We start from the raw sequence: 19,618 nt of genomic DNA on the forward strand, positions 1-19,618 counted from the left end.
CATGTTCAAGTGTCCTCCTTGTACCTCTAATGTCAAAAATATGTGTTTCAATTTTAGTTGTTGTATATTTAGGTACACAGACTGTTGCCCCTTAAAAGAAACGTCTAACTTCAATAGAACAACCTATTAGCACTTAACCACAAACAATTTTGGAGGTATTTTGTCATAAATCAAAGAATTGGACAAATTAAAATTTTCAGATGAGAGGAATCACCAAGGTGACATCAATGGTCACCCATATAAAATATGTTGAGACATTTCAGTCAAAACCTCAAATGTAAACCTCATGGTGGCACCAGAGGAAAAGTCAGTGGATCACCAAAATCAGTTGGCTGCATCGTCTGGGAGCCAAGAATGTTTGAGGATAATGTGCCAATCCACCTCGCAGATGTTGAGATATTTCACTGACTCACTCAGAAATGTGTCCTGGATCATCAAAGCCATTGACATCCATCCTCTGAGCAACATGCACAACATTTCAGAAATTTCAGTCCGCGCCACGGCGGTGGGTCGACTTAAAAACACATTCATGATTTAACAGAACAAGAATGGCAAAGTTCGCTGAATCATGTTCTAACTATTTGAAGAGATCTCTGTCACAATGACTACAGGCAGGATATTTCTAATGACTGCGACGCCTGACTGATCAGTCGGAATGTCCTTTGTGCCATTGTTTCTGCATGTATCACAGACGAGTTGTTGATTCAGACGCACACTTCCTCCTCATCTCTTCCTGTGCTTCACCGTCGAGCTCGTTCTCCGCTGCCCTTCAGGAAGCTCTCTGTTCTCTGGCTATGGATGTTTGTTTGGGTCAAGTTATTCTCTTGAATTATCACTCTATGACTTTACAACAAGGCCATGACTCTTGTAATCTGACTAAAATAGTCATGATGTTTTATTACTTCCTAATCTCAAAAGGGGTTCATAGTAATGGCATTGGTCTGTTCACTTTTATGGTGATTATTGCCATTATCAGTTAATTGGCAATTCATGTAATTCTTTTCTTCATTGGTCATTTAATCATTCGGCCAATAAAACTTTAGAAAACAGTGAAAATCATGATGTCCTGGAGCCCAAGGTGATATCATCAAATATAAGTTTTTTGCTTTAAAAATGACTTAAATGATTAGTTGATAATTAAAATAATTGCAGATTAATTTTCTGTCATTCGACTAATCGATAACTGACTAGTCATTGCAGATCTACTCCCATTAAACTCACCTCAGTTTCACCTAGGAATTAGTTAATTTCTCAAAAAGCAAGTGATTTGGATAATTTACAAAACAATTAGCGCTGCAACTAACAATTAATATTATCATAAATTAATCAGACATTAATTCTCTTGATTAATCAGTTAATTGTTGAAACTATGAAACATAATTTAACGTTTGAACGTTTAACGTTCTTTTTTTCACCGACAAACAGTCCAAAACCTGAAAACTTGTAAAAACTGAAAGTATTTGTCCAAAAGTGTTTGTTTTGGGTGATGATGTTATGATTTGCTAATCTGGACATTGTGAATGAATCTTTGAATCTTTACAAATAAAATAACTAATTGTTTGCTCTTAAGAGAAGTATCTTTATCTTCGCACTGCAAAGTAAAACATCTATACGTTATCCTTTTTCAGATTTCTTTAACGGTTGGTATGAAACATAGAAACTCGGAGCTGTAGCTGCACAGCCACATTTTCCTGAGCTTGTATTTGTCCTTTTAATTACCCCATTGACCCCTGTGAGGTTTCGCGGTCCTTATCTATTTTTATACCACACAGCATCATCCTCATGCTCATTTTCCCACCATGACCAACAGATTTATTCAATAGTAATGTCTTTCTCTTTGCTTAATATCGCCTCAAAAACAAGTTATTTCTGTCCTCCTCCGTTCTGGGTTCAAAAAGTTGTGGGAAACACTGCTTAAAAAAAAAATTAATCATGAGGAGATTTTGTCACCGTGTAATCTTCCTATGATAAATCTATGCAAAGGCCAACGCTTATTCATCCGTATTTATTAGTACACACAGTTCCTTTAACATATACAGAGCAGCTCGAGGTCAAGAGCCTTTGAAAGCTTAAGAAAACAAACAATCTCCACTGAACTCTTGCAACAATCACATTACTGTCTCCGAGCAAAATAACTCTTTGTGAAGAGAAAAAGACAGCAATTATAATAAGCAAGCAACTGTTGAATCGGGTGTTCTTTTATTATTTGTTTTCTTCAACATGAATAGGTCAAATTGACTCAAGTAATCGTGGTTTTGGCCTCAAATTGATCTAGAAACCACCAGGAACTCTACTTGGATCTTGTTTTGAAGTTGACACGGTTACAGCTTGCACTGAGTTTTTAAGCATAGCCCGGGGGGGGGGGGGGGGGGGGACTGAAACACATCATTGAGCTTCACTGTTGCACTGGATGACATGTTTCTTAGTGTAGTGATGATGAACACGGAACCTGTAGTTTATTTAGAGTCACTCCCACAAACACCGTCCTGCTGCAGTAAATACTCACTAGCGTATCAAATGATCACTAATCAGCGGCTGAAAATAGTCCCCAAAAATTGCACATTTGTCTCTATTTGAGTGACAAAACTGACGTGAACAGCTTCTTTTTTTTTTTTTGTTTTTATTGAGTTGTTTTTAAAGATTTATGTCTTCGGTAGGAAACAATGGGTTTGGGGACACTGACAGGGAAGGGAAGTCACACAGTATTTAGGAACGCACTGACATATTGTTTGTTTTGTTTTGTTGAAGAAAAGACAACACCAGACTCATCCTTCAAATCTGAGAACGAGAGAATCATTTAGTCACACGATATTATGTATTGTCATTGGTGCAAAGACTCAATTACCGTTTCTTACTGGCTCTAGGGTTTCATTAATGCATTGTGCACATCTGGATGTGCTTCAAGGTGGTGATGGATGCAAAAACAGAAAAAAACGTAATCTATTCCACAGCTTTGCCAAACTTTTCAGCCTGTCCCTCATACGCTGGTCCAGAACCGGACTGCACTTCTCCGATCGCTTGTTTGACTTGTAGTTTCTTACGAGGGGAAACAGGCGACCAGACTGCAGCCACTAAAGGGAAACGCTGAACCACTGCAGGCAGACAAAACTGCCAAGTCATCACAAAACTCTGTATCGAACATCGACATAAACACAGATGTGCACACACAGACCTTGCCTGTTCCATGTACCTCAACACACACACACACACACACCTACACACACACACACACACACACACACACACACACACACACACACACACAGGCACACTGCTCTCTTTTCTTTCCATTACGACCTTTGTTTTTGGCTGGAGACCGTGCAGATTGCTTACTCTTGTGGTTTTGACCCTCGTGGTGGGGGAGCTGCTGCCCAAACTCTGTTGGAGAGGTGTGAAATCGAACCACATCTGCTTTGGCAAAAACCCTCCACGAGCACGGGAGCTGAATGTTGTCCACAAAACCCAATTATAAACTTATTTTAAATAATTGATGCTGCGCTCAGTAAGAATTTTCTTTTCTGTATTGATCGAGGCCTACTGTATAAAAAACATCTCAGTGTTTTGTTGATGTACGTTTTGTAAAATATGGGCTTCCTCTGGGGTCTATGGCGACTGACAAGATCATGTTGATCCGTCAGAATGTCAGCGGCGTCTGAATAACATCACAGTAAGCATCATCCTTTATGGAAACACAATGTTGTAGAGGGACGTATTTCATACTGTGTATAACGTTCCCATGCAACAGCTTTAATGTACGTTTTTGAGTCACGGTTCTATGAAAGAGAGAGAGAGAGCAATTTACAGTAACAGACTTCAACCACGCCACATCTGGTTTCTATTAAGACAACACTTCTAATGTGACTGGATGGCAGAATTTTTTTTTTCTCTTGCAGCTGCTACAATGCAGCGAGCTGGGAACCGTGTGGCCATATTTTTCTGTTGTTGTTGATGACTTTCTTTTGCCACAAGGATTAATTTACGGTACCATTTCTTCTCCATGGAAGATGAATGGGTGATTTACCAAAAGATTGAAGTGCTTCTGCCTGTAGGGTGGTACAGCCATTATGCAAGGAGAATGGGAGCTGCACACTGGGAGACAGATGTGCCTTTTCAATTACTCCCATGTGGTCAAGCATCTACAGTAACTGAAGCACCTAGATAACCAGGAAACGCTTGGCAAAACATTAACACAGGCAGCAGCAGCAGCAGAGTACCATCAAGGCAGGTAGAGTTCACCAGAGTAGTTATCAGTTATTATCTCTATTGGCTTTCCTTCTCTATCTCTATTTCCAGGAAGTCCAGTCTGGGCCAGTAAATTCCTAAAAGTTAAACCCCATTGATTTACAGGCCAAGCTCACGCACATGGTGTGCTGCCTTTCTGGAGGACAAGGTGGAAACCTGCAACTTATTAAGTGATCATTTTAGTGCCCTTTTTTTTTGTAGCCCAAAAAGCTCCTTCTCCGTCTCCCTCTCAGATTGGCCTCCTCTTGCTAACATCTGGAAGTTAAAGCCATATTTTCTTCACTGAAAAACTTCAGCCACGTGTGCTACCCTAAGGGTGAACCCACAGAGATGTTCCTTTACTTAGTCTTATCCTCCGTGCTTTTCCCAGCACTGTCACTAGACTGAAACTGTTTCAAACCCCACGGGTGGTGCAATTAATTCACTTTGTTGGAAGGCCTCGTGGCTAAAGAAAGATGAGACTAGGCGTTGTGAAATGTGCTTAAGTTAAAAGCCCTGGCATCTGCATTGTGCAACACGTTAGCCTCTTGGGGCTTTTTTTTGGTAGGACACATGCATGTCTGTCCAACACAACAGGAAGACACAGGGGGCAGAGAGGAGACGAGAGCCAGATACAAGGCACCACACAGGACATCCTGGGCAACACTGTGGGAGGGCAATCACTGAGGGTGGAAGGAGGGAGAAAGTCCAGGAGCATGTCATCATGTTTGGGTATGATGTTCCAACTCAAGGACACCAAGTGGAGGGGGAATTGTTAACACTTTTCTTTTTCTGGATGCCCAAAAGGTAAACAAGAAGCAGCAGGAAACACAGCAGGTCGTCTGAGAGTCAGGGATGTTTTTTTGTTTGCCGTGAGGATTCTCGCAGCTTTTCAAAAGGTGCTGCAGATTAGTTCAAACTATTTACCAGTTAATGAGCAAGTAAGCAATTTAGTTGTTAACACGTTGCAAAAGCAAGTTACTACAGAGTATCTTGTCAGCACTTTATTGACAATGTCTTTGAAGATAACATGCTTTCCTCATTACTCTTTAATTGACTACAACTCCCTGGTTCATTATCGTCTGTCTCCAACTAATTATTCCTTCTCTTCAGCTGAGTGTCTTACAGTTTTTCTTTAAAGTCAGACCCTGTCCCTCAGGTCCGAGCTCCGTCTTCTGTCTTCAATCATCTTTGCACCAGACGGCACCAGGGGAATGAAAACTGGGACAAACAATAGGAAGCCGGTAGGAAACATCTTGCATGTACATCCAGGTCTGCATCTCAACATTCTCTTCCTCTGACATGTAAACAGAGGAGAGTTGGGAATAAAATCAGGCGTGTAAAAGGAAAAGTCCTTGAACGATGTCATCAGACCTGTGCTGGCTCACACTTTTTCCAACAGCAAACCTCTTTTTGGCTTCTGTGTCCCTTTTTTTTTTACAAATAATATTTTTTTTCCAAATGAGGATGCTGACAAATGATGAAAATCTGTCATCCTGTCTTTCCTGATCCTAGGTTTGACTTTCAGAAGTGGCCTGGAAAATGGAATGAAAAAAAAAGAAAAAAAGAAAAATAAGTCCTCACATAAAATGCAAGATGGACGACTGCAAGAGTCATAGCTTAACGCAGCTGGTGGAGTGGATTTGGGTATGAGCTCAAGAAAAACATCAAGTGTTCTAGCAGTTCATGTTCGCCTGATGCCAAGCATGACACAAAGGCCATTTGTTTTCCACATGCAAAACTCACATCTTGTATGGTAAACTCATGATTTTTTATCTCATAATTGACTAAATACACATTCAGCGCTCCATTTACATAACCACTTTTGCTTTGGAAACTATTAAAAACAAATAAAAACAAAACCCCATTTTTCTTCACAGATATCAAAACAAAAAAGCCAGAAGCCCTCTGACCGTCATATATGGTGCTGCATTTTCTCTAATTCTACATCTCAGGTTTCACTTGGTTCCAGAAGTCCTGCGTAGACTTCACAGCGAGACAGAGACACCAATGAAAACCCCTGAAATCTTAATGAACAATGTCTCCACTGCTGCTCCACCCACCGCCCCAAAACACCACCCACCAACCACCAACATAAGCAACTTCAGGAAAGACCCTCACCACAGTACAAGTAGTCTGTGGTCACTTCATCAAGCCGCTGTTGGCTCCTCCTTCTGTTCCAGCCCCAAACCCCCCGACCTCTGCTTTTTATGATTGGTTATTTGAGCCAGAGCCCAATGAAACTGTACATGTTCCCCCGAGCCGGAGGGCTGCAGTCGAATCTGCTGCAAATTACTTGCACGGCTGCAGAGCACATGGGGTTGAAAGGCTTATATAAGCCTGTGGTAGGAATATTCAACATGTCACCTTCTTTTGAATTCCCTGTGCTCTTTTGTTTTTTTTCATCACAACTATTTTAGCATCAAAAATAAAAAGCTTGGTGAGTAGACAAAGGTCTTTTCATCTTATTAACTTTCACAAGGAAAGCTGGTGTATAAAATGTGTGGGGTGAATCAACAGCATTTCCAGTTACTTGTAACATTTTACGCATAAATAAAAGTCAGTGTAACAGAGAAAGAAATCCGCACGCAGCATAAGGAAAAAGAGCGCCACCCAGTACCACCCACACGAGAATGCAGGAACACTCCACCAATGACTGTTTAGCAACAAAAGTCCAAAAAACTAAAGAAACACGGAGGAAGATGCTCTCGGACAGTTCCTGCCACGAGACAACTTCTGGTCGCCTCTGCAGCTCCCAGCTACCTCCAATCCTACCAAAGACCCATATCACAAACAACAGGCTGCCATAACCTCATCATGCAGCTTTATCGAGCCGGCTGTAGCTTAAAATAAGTTTTGCTCTAAGACCTTTTGTTTTCATTGATTTGTTTGTTCGCTGCTTATATCAGAGAACTCAGATACCAGTACAAGAGTGCTGCACAATACTGGAAAATAAGTGACATTGCAATTTTGTTTTCTGTGATATATGACAAAATACAGAAATATTCACTTTGAATTTTTTTATGCTACAGTTTAAAGATGAATTAATCACTCTGGTGCACTTTGATAGCAAAACTAAGAGGCTAGATCAACAATTGTGTGCTATTGTAAACAATTGAATCATAAATATATTGGTTGTATAGTTATGAATGGTGATGAAGCAGCAAAAAGATCACACCAACCAAGCATGGTTAACGAGACAGACTGGGTTTGCCAACATCACCACAGACCCAGCACCAGTGCAGGGTGGTCTAAGTCAAGACCACCTGAACCTAAATCCTAAGACTTAAGTCATGACCAAGACCAAAGTGTACTGAGACAAGACCAAGACTTTGAGGGGCAAGACCAAGATCAAGATCAAGGCAGGGCGTAAAGACAAAGACCAGACCAGAGCTCTCACTGCATGACGCACACCATAACATGTGGAACATGCAAATCCTTGACACTCCTCAAATCGATCTGAAAGATCCACATTCCCATAAAAACACCCACAGAAAACATTCAATCATTCAGCTCTTTTATTGCCATATATACTGCTATTATGGGATTTATCCTTTGTTTTCTATGAGCAATCAGAGTTATGATGTTAACAAATAAATCCATGCTGAGACCTTTTATCCCCACATTTGTAGTCTTGACTGGTCTTGAAATAAAATCCTCTCTGTTGGAAACAAGACAGAGAAAACATGTGGTCAGTTTGAAGATGAGACCGAGACCTTCAAAAAGTGTTCTTGAGAGCGATCTGGAGACCAAGACTGATCTCGAGTACTAAAACCCGACCCCTAGCACTGAGGACACTCACTGAGGACACGGTGCCCCGTCCATCCCCTCAAGGAAAGACGGTGCAGGAAGCTTTAAGTCCACGATTCCGAGAAACGGCGAGGGCCGGGTGAGGGAGGCTGTAAAGCTCACGGTCGGAGTCTTAAGCCAACTTCACGGCAGGCCTTTGATAGATGTAAGGTTAAAGGAACATTGTTGAGGATTTAGGATTTAGGGGGATTTAATGCCATAAATAGAATAAGATATTAATAATTGTTTTCATTAGTATATTACCAGCTGAAACTAAGAATCATTGTCTTTTCGTTAGCTTACAATGAGCCCTCCATATCTACATACATAGCGGGTCCTCTTAACGGAGTACACCATGTTGCACTGCATGTTTCTACAGTAGCCCAGAATGGCCAAACCAAACACTGGCTCGAGAGAGAGAGAGAGAGAGAGAGAGGTCTTTTGTTTTTACAATACCTGAAGGCCAACGCAGTTCTCTGACAGGTTTGGAAAGGGAGGGGTGAGCGGAGGGGTATTCAGTTGGATACAATCTGCAACCTCACCACTAGATGCCACTAAATCCTACTCTCTGCTCCTTTAAGGGATCACCAAAATGATTTCAATTCATCCTGACATGGATGTTTTTACCAAATTTCATTCACACGTCACTGAAATCCTCACACGTCAACATCATGATGGCGTAGAGGAGAAGTCTGGATTCATGAAAGTCATTAAGGATTCATCCTCTGGGAACAATGAATGTCTGGACAACAAATCATGGCCATCCATTAAATAGATGTATTGAGATATTTCAGTCAGGACCACAGTGGTGGATTGAAATTTGCAGATTATCGTTTAATATTACTCAAGTAATTTATTATATAGTCTATGCTTCAAAGCATAACCCAACACTCTGATCTCCATAAATAACACTCAGAATAGTGTGTGGCCATCGTGCATAAACTTGTCAAGAGAAAGTGTGGCCTTCAAAAGACAACATGCAGGGACTGTGGGTGATATGTATGTTATTACAATAAATGTAACAAATGTCCAGGCACTGGTGGATCAAATTAACACTAATGTCTTTTACCTCAGTTCCACTTTTTTTCTATTTCTATCTCTTTGTATCTCTGGCCAGTGTCATCTCCAACCAAAACATATCCGATAGCTCGCCTGAGCCCGAGTCCTCTCCTGGACAAACACATGGTAAGTGAGCCAGATCTCCAGCTGTCAGACTAGAGACGGGTTTGTGGTCCGACCAGACAAAAGAAAAGAAATGGGTCACCATTACACCGCTGATAGCTGGAACAGTCTGGAGGAGGGCGGACACATTTTCAAGGGGGAGATGCTATTTTCCACTAATGAGGATCTCATATGAAGACACTGAAGAAAAACAAAGATGGTTTCAGGGAGGGACAGTTGTGTTACTTCTCACATGCATCATTCAATGAAACCAACAAGTGAATAATGGCACATTTAAAAAAAAAAAAAAATGGCACGGTACTTTTAGGAGTACTTGGACAATGACAAAGGAAAAGTTCAGTCTGCTGTCAGAGAGATGCTATTTGGTTGCCAGAGCAGATGTGAGTTCAGGAGTCCAAACCAGGTGGCTGAGATTTACTCTGATAGTTAATCATATCTCGCCTTCCTTCACAGATGTTTTTATGCCTTAAATGGTGCCACGGTCTCCTTAATCAAAAAGCATTCATTCACAAGTCACAGATAAGTGTTTAAGTGCAGAAATGCTGAATTTACGAGGTGATTTCACGGCTCTGCTGAGGGAAAGCAGTGAGCTTGTTTCTAAAACATGTGCTTCGATGTGCAACAGTTCATAATTTTATGACTATAGACTTGCAGAGGATCATGGCTGTAAAAGAGTAAGTCAATTTGTCAACAAGGGAAAATGAACAACCTGGTGTTATGTAGTAGTAGTTAAATGTAATGCTTCCAATCAATAACTGCCGATCTTTCACTGCATTGGCTCTATGGAAAACAATGTCGAAATGAGGACACAATCAGATTATGAAAGCCTCTTTAGTTAGTCGTATTCCCTTTTGTAAGTGGACCGTTACACAACGGAGTCCACATTGTTTTCAGTGTCACACGCCGACTCGTACAAACAGTACACGCACATGCACTCACATCTGCAGAGACAAAGACAACCATCTGCTTCACCTGATTAACTCCACTGACAGGACATGAAAGTTGAGTCACGCCATCACACACAGGATGTCACACAGTTGTTTGGGCTGCTGCCACTTCGTCGCCACGTTTCATTGGTGTGAGTCACAGCTCCTCCGGGACCCGAAACACAGACCGAGAGGTGAATCCAGAACTCGGATTAACAACTTAATGGAAATCAAACACAACAGAGGAGGAGCAGGAGGAGGAGGAGGAGGAGGAGGAGGTGGTGGAGGTGGTGGGCACTGAGGAAACAACAGACCTACTCCCAGCGACTTCCTCTGTAAGCAATCAATAGAGACGACACGCCAGAGGATCACAGCTTTTCACACTCTCTCATCATAGTTTTCAAAAAAGGGCCAGAGATGCCAAAAAAACTCAGTCAGCCAAGTGTTTGAAGTGGTGACACAATGCCAGGAGTTCACTTCAGCAAGCGGTTTAATTTAATTTTTTAATTGATCTTTGTTCTGACTAATAATATAACTTGATGAAAGGACAGACGGTTTTATTGACAATGTGTCTTTTCACACGTCGATCAATAAAGCAACAGAACATCAAACTGTTTTGAGACATCTGCCTGAAATGATAAAGAAATGTGACAACACACTTTCACAACCAGTGGAAGAAAGCAAGTACATTTACTCAAGGCCTTTACCTCATTTTGATGTAGTTGTACTTTACTTGAGTATCTTCATTTAATGCCACTTCTCTACTCCATAATATGTATTTAACAGCTGTAGTTACTGTTTACCTTGCAAATTAAGAGTTTACATGCAAAACATACATTTGCCTTCTAATATATGACACATCGTAACATTAACATCTGCTGTCGACATATTAAAACAATAGTATACTGTAATATAACAGTATCACAGGGGCCATTCTGCTTAAAGAGTACTTTTACTGGTAGGCTACAGTAATAGTTGGAAGTACATTTTGCTTATAATACTTCACCTATGCAGTGCTGCAGTGCGATATAAAAACACATTACTAGTAAAGGTGCATTGGAAATATCATGTAAGTAAAAGTACATAATTGTTGGCAAAAGTACTTGGAAGTATCACAGGTAAAGGTACTCATTATTCTATACTGATGTGTAAGTATGTTACTGTTGTAGTTTAGCTAGTGCATAACACATTTGACATTTCATGAGCTCATCATATGTCAAAGTATTTTCCTCTCAACTGTAGTGCAGTAGAAGTATAAACAACTTTATACTTTATACTAGTACCTGAAGTAAAGTTGCATTTACAGTACTTGAATAAATGTAGTTATAGTCACTCTCCACCACTGCTCTTTTTTTGTGTGACTCTTACTACAAATGGAGTATTTGACTTACTTATTCCGTTATTGTTCACAAATATCCAAAATCTAGAAGATACAATCTTTTAATCCTACTTTTTAAAGTAATAAATGTAGTCTTCCTAAAGAGCCAGAACCAGATGGATCAATACCAGTTGTAATTGTTCAAATGTGCTAAAGTTTACGCATTCAGCAAATAAATACCATTGGAAATGACTACAGCAATTACAAAAGTAACTATAAACTCACAGAAGATTTTAGAATTCTGATACATGTTGCAATATTTTCCATAATTGCAGCAGTGCATTCCCATAGAGTAGAGGCGAAAGCAAACTCAGTTTAAAACGTGTCTGTCGAGTCTATTAACCAGTAACTTATTATCATAATTGTCATAAAAAGCTTTGGCTCTCAAATAAAGCGTTAAAACCCTCGGTGACGATCCCGTTTAGTTTGAAGTCAGTGACAGTATTTTACTCACCTTGCCAGCCAAGAACTCCCGGATTATAATATATAATATCGCAATTAGAAACCAACTTCCATGGACGCAATTGAGATGAAGAAAAAAAAAAAAAGCGTTTCTTTTGAGGATCTCGTAGACTTCGAAAAATCTTCCAGCGGTGTAAACATTTAGAAGAAAGAGAGAGAAAGAGAGCAGTCGCATCCAACGGGGGAGGGTCCTGAAGTAGAGCCAAAGAAACTGGAAAAACTGTGACAGCGAGACAGCGAGGGGACTGAGGAGGAGGAGGAGAGAAGAGGGATGGGGTAGAGAGGAGATCCAGGGAGGTCAAGGGAGGCGATCGAGTTGTTTTTGTCTTTAACCGACCTGCAGACCTTGATGTCTATAGACAGACAGACAGACAGACAGACTTAATTGATTGATTGATTGATTGATTGATTGATTGATTGATTGATTTATTGATTGGTTACAGGATATTTGTTCATTAGAACTTGATATTTACTTGATGTCTTTAAATATGAAGCTACAGCTAGCAGCTGCTTAGCTTAGCTTAGCACAAAGAATCCAACAAATCATGGGTGCATTTTCATGTAGAAACAGGAGCGGGTCTTCTCCAAACTGTTGCATAAAATATATGTGCACGCTGTAGCATGAAGATGCACTTTGATTGGAAACCATATACCATCAAATAGAGTATGTGGAGGGTCCAAACACTCTGTCTGTCTGTCACATGCTCTTCCTCTCACACACATGATCTATTGACAGCTGTGGAATAACCTCCTCTCAGATAGCTGTCGCTCAGCCTTTGCAGACAGCAGCTGGAGGGCTTCCTCCCAAACAGTAGGCCGGCCATGATAACCAGCCTGTTCAGGACCGGTGTCCGTCCCCTGCTGGGTACTGACACAGATGAACAACTCATGGATGGAGGCCTGCTGGGACAAACATCCTCACTGCACGGAAACCAAGAACAAGGGGAAATTAAATTGTTTCCTGTTGGTCTAATAGAGGCTGTGCAGCAGCCACATGCTGAGGACACAGACAGGGGATGTCTTTTCAGATTTGCTTTTAGTTGTCTTTGTGAGGTCAGAAAAGGTATTTAAAGACTTCAGTGATCAATCCTGGATGTAACTTTCTACTACATTCGTCCGCATGGACCACCAAAATCAACATAAAATGAAATTTCCTTTTAGTAGCTTTAAGTAATACACTTTAGAAATACTCTGTTACAAGTAAAAGTTCTACATTGAAAATGTTATTTAATTTGTGTATTTCATGATGTAAGTATAATCAGAAAAATGTAATAAAAGAAGTAAAAGTAAGAGAAAAAAATGTCCCCTGTGGCTGTTATATTATTCACTGCATCATTAGATTATCTTATTTCTCTCGTTGTTTGGGAAGCAGAGAGCCTGAACCTGGTTTCAGTCTGGTATGATAACATCTGAGGTATTGAACTGGCCTTTGACCATTAATCTCATAAAAGGGAGATGATGAATCCTGCAAGCCATTCGTTGAATAATGTATCCATCAGATATGTTGCGCTCAAAGAGAAGAGCAGTCATTGTATCAGTTTAGCTTCTGCATGCAGGCATAAACCAGTAACACCCCCTTATTCCATTATTTTGCATATGGCTTATATAATGTGTTTTAGGAACTCATAATGTAAATGTAATTAGCATTACATGTTGGCACCTGTGATGCTTTTCAGATTCAAACTTGAAAACTATATGTGTTCTTATTTTGGTGTGAAACACTGCCATCTGCTGCCACCCTGCTGTGTTACGGCTACCACGGTATTCTCTGATCCACCGCTGGGACAGACATTACAATTGCATGCTGTACACACACACACAAAAAAATTCAAACCTGCATAAGATTATTTTAAATTCTTGAGATCCAACTGTTTTCAAAGGCACCAGATATGTCAGGATGAATTTGGCTGAAATGTCTCTATGATGTTCAGTATCAGAGAATATTTCCATTTGATGAGATGATGCCGTCATGAAAAGCATCAAGACTTGGGTTTGACATTGGTTTGTCATTAAAGAATATATGATACAGATGTTTCCAACCTCAAAACTACATCCACACCATTTATTTGACGGCTTTAGTTAGTCGTAAATCAGATTATTATTAGAAAAATATGAATTCAATATGAATCATGATAAATTGTTATTAGATTAAACCACAAAGCAATATATAAAGCAGCTGAAAGGAGTGTAACATTTACAGCTGTAACATCAGTGACACTCACATATAAATCCATCAATAAATATAATCCAGTGATATATATACATACATATATATATATATATATATATATATATATATATATATATATATATATATACATATACATACATATATACATATGAAAAGGGCCAATCTGCATTTTACTCTTTGTACTTTTAGGTATATTTACCTTATATTATTATTATATATAGGTATATATATATATATATATATATATATATATATATACGTATATATACATATATATATATAGGTATATATATATACCTATATGTATATATATACACATATATATACGTATATACGTATATATATACATATATATACGTATATATATATGTATGTATGTATATATATACATATATATATATATATATATATATATATATATATACATATATATATATATACGTATATATATATACATATACATATATACATATATATATGTTCACATTTTCAAATGCAGGGTTTTTAAATACTGTTTCCACCACTGGTATTATTACAGTGTACGGTGGAGATATTATTTAGGCTTCAAACGGTATTTTAATCATTTTGATACAGGTCTATAAACGTATTTGGGCTTTTATTCTATAGAGATGAACGTGTGCTGCCGGTCCTCCTGCTGAATGCGTCTCTGCTGTAAAATGACGCCGAGAAGAAGAAAAAGAAGGCGAGGCCGTAGTGACGTGTTTCCGGTGTCATGTCAGCTTTCTGCTGAAACCTCATGGCTAGCGTCAGCTGCTGCTTTTAAATTAATGTGTTTTTTTCCTGTTTCAGTTGTAGTGATGCCGTTTTACTGAATCAACACGTTCAGAGGTATGTTGTCGTGTTTTCATTTCTATCGTGTTAGCGTTGTGTGTAAAATGTGAACGACTTGTTATGAGTTGCTTTTAATGTTATGCTTCTATGTTAGCTGTTAGCATCGACTCACTCCTATCAGAGAAGAAAAACCTGAGACAATTTAAAATGTGATTTATCCAGAAATGCTTATTTCCCGGATGCAAGTGAGCTTAACATAACAGTACAAATGTAAAATAAACCTTTGAATTCCTGTTTATGTGACAAAAGGGTTTACACAGAGCAGAGTGTTTATTATTAATGAAAATGAGGCATGATCACAACCCGTTTCAAACTAAGCTGTAGTTTAAAAGATATGTAGTCACTCCAAGCACACTTGTGGGAAGAAGTATTGAGATCCTTTACTCGAGTAAAGTTTAATACTAAACTGTGAAAATACTCCACTACAAGTTAAAGTCCTGCATTCAAAACCTCAGTTATGCGAAAGTATCAAAGTATTGTCAGTAAAACGTACTTAAAATATCAAAAGTAAACGTTGTCAGTGTTTTGCTATTACATATAATGTTTCGGGATTATTATTGCTGCTGTATTAAAGTGTATGTTGTATTTTATTCCGGTAGATGTTTATGGTTGTGCTGATTTTAACTCCTATAATGTTTGGGTAGTTTAATCTACCGCAATGCAGCATATTCAGTTTATCCGAAAAATTCAAATTCAAAATGCAATGTTGGAAACAACTGTGTGTGTGTGTGTGTGTGTGTGTGTGTGTATATATATATATATATATGTATGTATGTATGTATATATATATGTATATATATGTATATATATGTATATATATATATATATATATATATATATATATATATATATATATTAGAATAACTGTTTTGGGTACCACACATTTAACAATGTTTTGTTTTAGAATTAAAACAATTAAATAATTCAAGTTTGCCTAATATTCCACAAACTGTCCTTCTGAACAGATGGCAGAGGTTGTACCAGAGAAAAGTCGCGGCTTGAAGTTTGCAGAGCAGCAACTCCTGCGTCACGGCTGGGAACGTGGTAAGATACTCGCGTGCCTTTTGTGCAACTATTCAGCCACTGCAGTGTCTCCGATCCCGGAGCAGATTTCTTATCCAGTCCACTCTCCTCAGGTAAAGGCTTGGGGCGAGGGGAGAACGGCATAGCGGAGGCTATCCAGGTCAAAGTGAAATGTGACAAAGGAGGGGTGAGTGATATCTGGTTTTCCGCAGCGTCCGCTCTCATCGCGTCCATCACTGGTGCTTTTGTAAACTCGCATGTTGCTCTTCTCTTCCAGGTCGGTCATAAGGAAGGGGAGCAGTTCACCTTCCACTGGTGGGACCATGTCTTCAATAAGGCCTCTTCCAGTCTGCAGGTGGAATCTGATCAGGTGAGTCCTCTTACCTTCTGATACAACACACAGTCAAACACCTGGACTCAACACAATATGATCAGGGGACATTTTAATTCTAAATAATGAGTGATGCTGTCTTGCTATTTTTAATAATGTTAATTCAAGGGAGTTGTGTAACCTGTTTTTGTGATGATGGGATGACTACCACTCGTTATATTCGGCTCATGTATTAGTCAAGTGTTTGAAAAGGTTTTAGTCACTTTCAACTAAAAACATTTTTCTGTGTGCTCCAGAACGGTATTCAGTTGAAGAAGACTGTGGAGGAAGATGAAGAGGATGGAATGATCTCCAATAAAAAGCCACGGAAAGCCGCTCTGGCTAAAGCCAAACTTTATGGATGCTTTGTCAAGGTAATTTATCTGTTTCTTATTTATGGGATAAACAATTAATGGATGTTTGAGAATGGAGGTACATGGCACAGAGGAATAGCTACACAGGCAATATTTAGTGGGATAAATTCATTGTTGGTTTTGTTCTGAAAAGTACAACATCATCAGTTTTTTTTTTTTTATCCTTTGGTAGTTTAAATAAACTACTACTAATGGTGCTTTCAAATGTTTCTGGTCTGACCTGACAATGACCGTCACTGTTTCTGTTTCCTTGCTTCTCTCTCAGTCAGCCACACTGCTGTCTGGTCAGGAGCAGCCAGCTCCAAAGCCTTCCAGCTCAGACGACAGCAGCAGCAGCAGCAGCTCGGACGACGAGGACGACCAGAAACTGGATCTCTCCAGCACCACAAAGTGAGACCTTCATCTGATGCAGAAATGGTTCAGATTTATAATTGTTCTTTTCTCAAAAGTTTTCCATTTCTGTATAATCAATCAGCTTTTAATTCCGATACTTCAGAAGCACATTTTAACTCTGTTTAATGTATTCATTAATACTCAACAGGCTCTCGGACGCTGATCTGATGAAGGCCTGTGGAGGACGCACGGCTCACAAGTAAGTTGATCTTGAAGTATTTTGTCATACTGAATAAGTAAAGTAAAAAAATATAAATGGGTCTAATTTCTGATGCGTTTCTGTTTTCTAGAGGAGCCAGGCATGGCTTGACCATGAGTGCCAAGTTAGCCAGGCTAGAGCAGCAGGAGGCCGAGTTCATGGCTAAGTACGGCAAGAAGAGCCAACCGGCAAGTGCTCCACCGGTTTGTGTTGCACCGACTCCACCGACCTCGCAGTCAGCTGACCAGAGAGCTGAGAGGCAGGAAGAGACGGTGAAGGACTCTCAGAGAAAAAAGGTGAAGAAGATTCGATCCACTGTGAGCGTTATTGAGCTAGATGGCGATGAAGTGTCTGTAAGTCCTGAAACGGACGTTAAACCCAAAAAGAAGAAGAAGAAAAAGAAAGCCAGCGAGGACATTCAGGAAATAAGTGATGCAGTGTCCTCTGAGGATGATGTAATCTATGTAGGAAACAGTGAAGCGGAGCATTCTCATAAGACAAAGAGGAAACACAAAAAGAACAGAAATAAAGCAGAGCGCAACGAAGAAGAAAGAACGCCTTCACCTGCAGCAGAGAGCAAGAGCCAGGAGGAGACTGTTGAGCTGCACACAGAGGTGAAGAAGAAGAAGAAGAAGAAGAAATCCTCCAAAACCCACAGTGAACCTGCTGAGGAAGAGGAGGGTAGCAACACAGAACCCAGCCAATCAGAGCCGGTCCAGGACTGCGCACCAAAACCCCAAAAGAAAACAGCTGCAGTTGTGTTGGAGGAAGCAGAAGTTACAGAGGAAGTAAAGCAGAAAAGGAAAAAGTGTAAAAAGGACAAATCATATGTAGATAACGATTCCAATGAGGAGACACTTCCTCCAAAGAAGAAGAAAAAGAAGAAGTCCAAAGAGTGATGTTTGTTTATATATAAAAACAGATTGGTCTTGGCTGGTTGGAATGTATGTGCCAAACATGGACTTTGGATTTGACATTTCTGTGTGCAAATTAAATATTGCGACACATCAAACTACAATTGTTTCTTTTTAATTATTATTTTAATTCTGATACCCAGAGAATGCCAGACTACTGTGTTGTAGCTCCACGTTTTAATATATAAGCGATTCCCTCCTTTGTATTTCTAATTTTCCTTTTTTTCACAAACCACTTTGATCTTTCTGACTTTCACCTGATTACATAAGATACAGAAATAGAGAAATGAAGTTTGAGACGGGAAGGACAAAACGTGAGTCAACAGTTTGTCTCAACAGCTTGCAACAGTTTTGACTCGGCTGATGTATGAAATCTATGCAATGTTGGTGCGTGTAAAATGACATAATTTCAGTACATATTCCAGAGACTGGCTTATACTGCTGGCTCAGGTTGCATGTAATGGAGGAACTGTAGCTGCAGGACGGTGTAGGAAAGTAATGATTTACTCAAGTACTGTGAAATTAAGAATAATTATGAGGTACTTGTACTTGACTATTTCCATTTTCTGCTACTTTATACTTCTACACTACAATTGAGGGAAGTATTTTACTTTGTACTCACTTGTATTCACTAGTTACTTTTCAGATACAGATTAGTTATATGAAATATCAAATTATGTGTATAGTTACTATAGTGTATAGTTATGTGTATTTTACTTTTGGAACTTTTAAGTATATATATATTTATAGTCTTCTGTACTTTTACTTCAATACAGTTTTGAATGCAGGACAGAGAAGCGGGTCAGTTGCTGCTGGAGTCTGAGTCTCTTTTCACTGATATAGTTCATAAAGAGGCTTCAGTTTCATAACCAGTAAAAAGATCCTCACAGTAACATTAAGTGAAATATCTGAGTACTTCTTCCACCACTGATGCCTGATGAAACTACCATCTTCATGAAAAAAAAGAGTCCCCTTTTATTGTCTATTGCTTCTGAAGAAAATGTAATGAAATATTTTGTTGTATTTAAAAACACATTTTATTAAAAAAATATAGAAATACAAAGAGACAAAACGATAAGAACAAGGACAGGTAGAGTAATGGCAGTAAAGATATAATAATAGCAATACAAACAAAAAAAAGAAGCGCGACACCTGGTATTAAAAGACACGAGAATGAGACTGGTACAACAGAAGGGACAAACTAATACACAATATACAACAATATAAAATACAGGTTCTTTGCACATCATATTTTGACACATTGTTTTTTTTATGTTACACCAGAAACTTTGAGTACACAACATGCAGCAAGCCGGCCGCAGGAACAAAACTCTGTTGCATCAG

The 19,618-nt window shown here is 39.2% G+C and overlaps 2 protein-coding genes across 2 annotated transcripts in view; one reads left to right on the forward strand and one right to left on the reverse strand.

Annotated features, from left to right (window-relative positions):
* pear1 (platelet endothelial aggregation receptor 1) overlaps positions 1 to 12,127 on the reverse strand; it is a 49,793-nt gene extending 37,666 nt beyond the window's left edge. Inside the window, exon 1 of the mRNA XM_068736391.1 lies at positions 11,951 to 12,127. The gene's annotated coding sequence lies outside the window, so the exon portion shown is untranslated. The remainder of the gene's footprint in view (positions 1 to 11,950) is intronic.
* Positions 12,128 to 14,885: 2,758 nt separating this feature from the next.
* Positions 14,886 to 18,372, forward strand: gpatch4 (G patch domain containing 4). Its single transcript, XM_068736371.1, has 8 exons — positions 14,886 to 14,998; positions 15,967 to 16,045; positions 16,138 to 16,211; positions 16,302 to 16,394; positions 16,652 to 16,768; positions 17,034 to 17,158; positions 17,310 to 17,360; positions 17,452 to 18,372. Exons 2-8 carry the CDS (start codon positions 15,967 to 15,969, stop codon positions 18,257 to 18,259), a joined length of 1,347 nt encoding a protein of 448 aa, XP_068592472.1. The 5' UTR covers positions 14,886 to 14,998; the 3' UTR covers positions 18,260 to 18,372.
* The last annotated feature ends 1,246 nt before the right edge of the window (positions 18,373 to 19,618 follow it).

This window comes from Cebidichthys violaceus, unplaced genomic scaffold, assembly GCF_023349555.1.
Source record: "Cebidichthys violaceus isolate CVI_PGR_0920_01 unplaced genomic scaffold, fCebVio1.0.p SCAF_7, whole genome shotgun sequence".
Lineage (NCBI taxonomy): Eukaryota > Metazoa > Chordata > Actinopteri > Perciformes > Stichaeidae > Cebidichthys > Cebidichthys violaceus.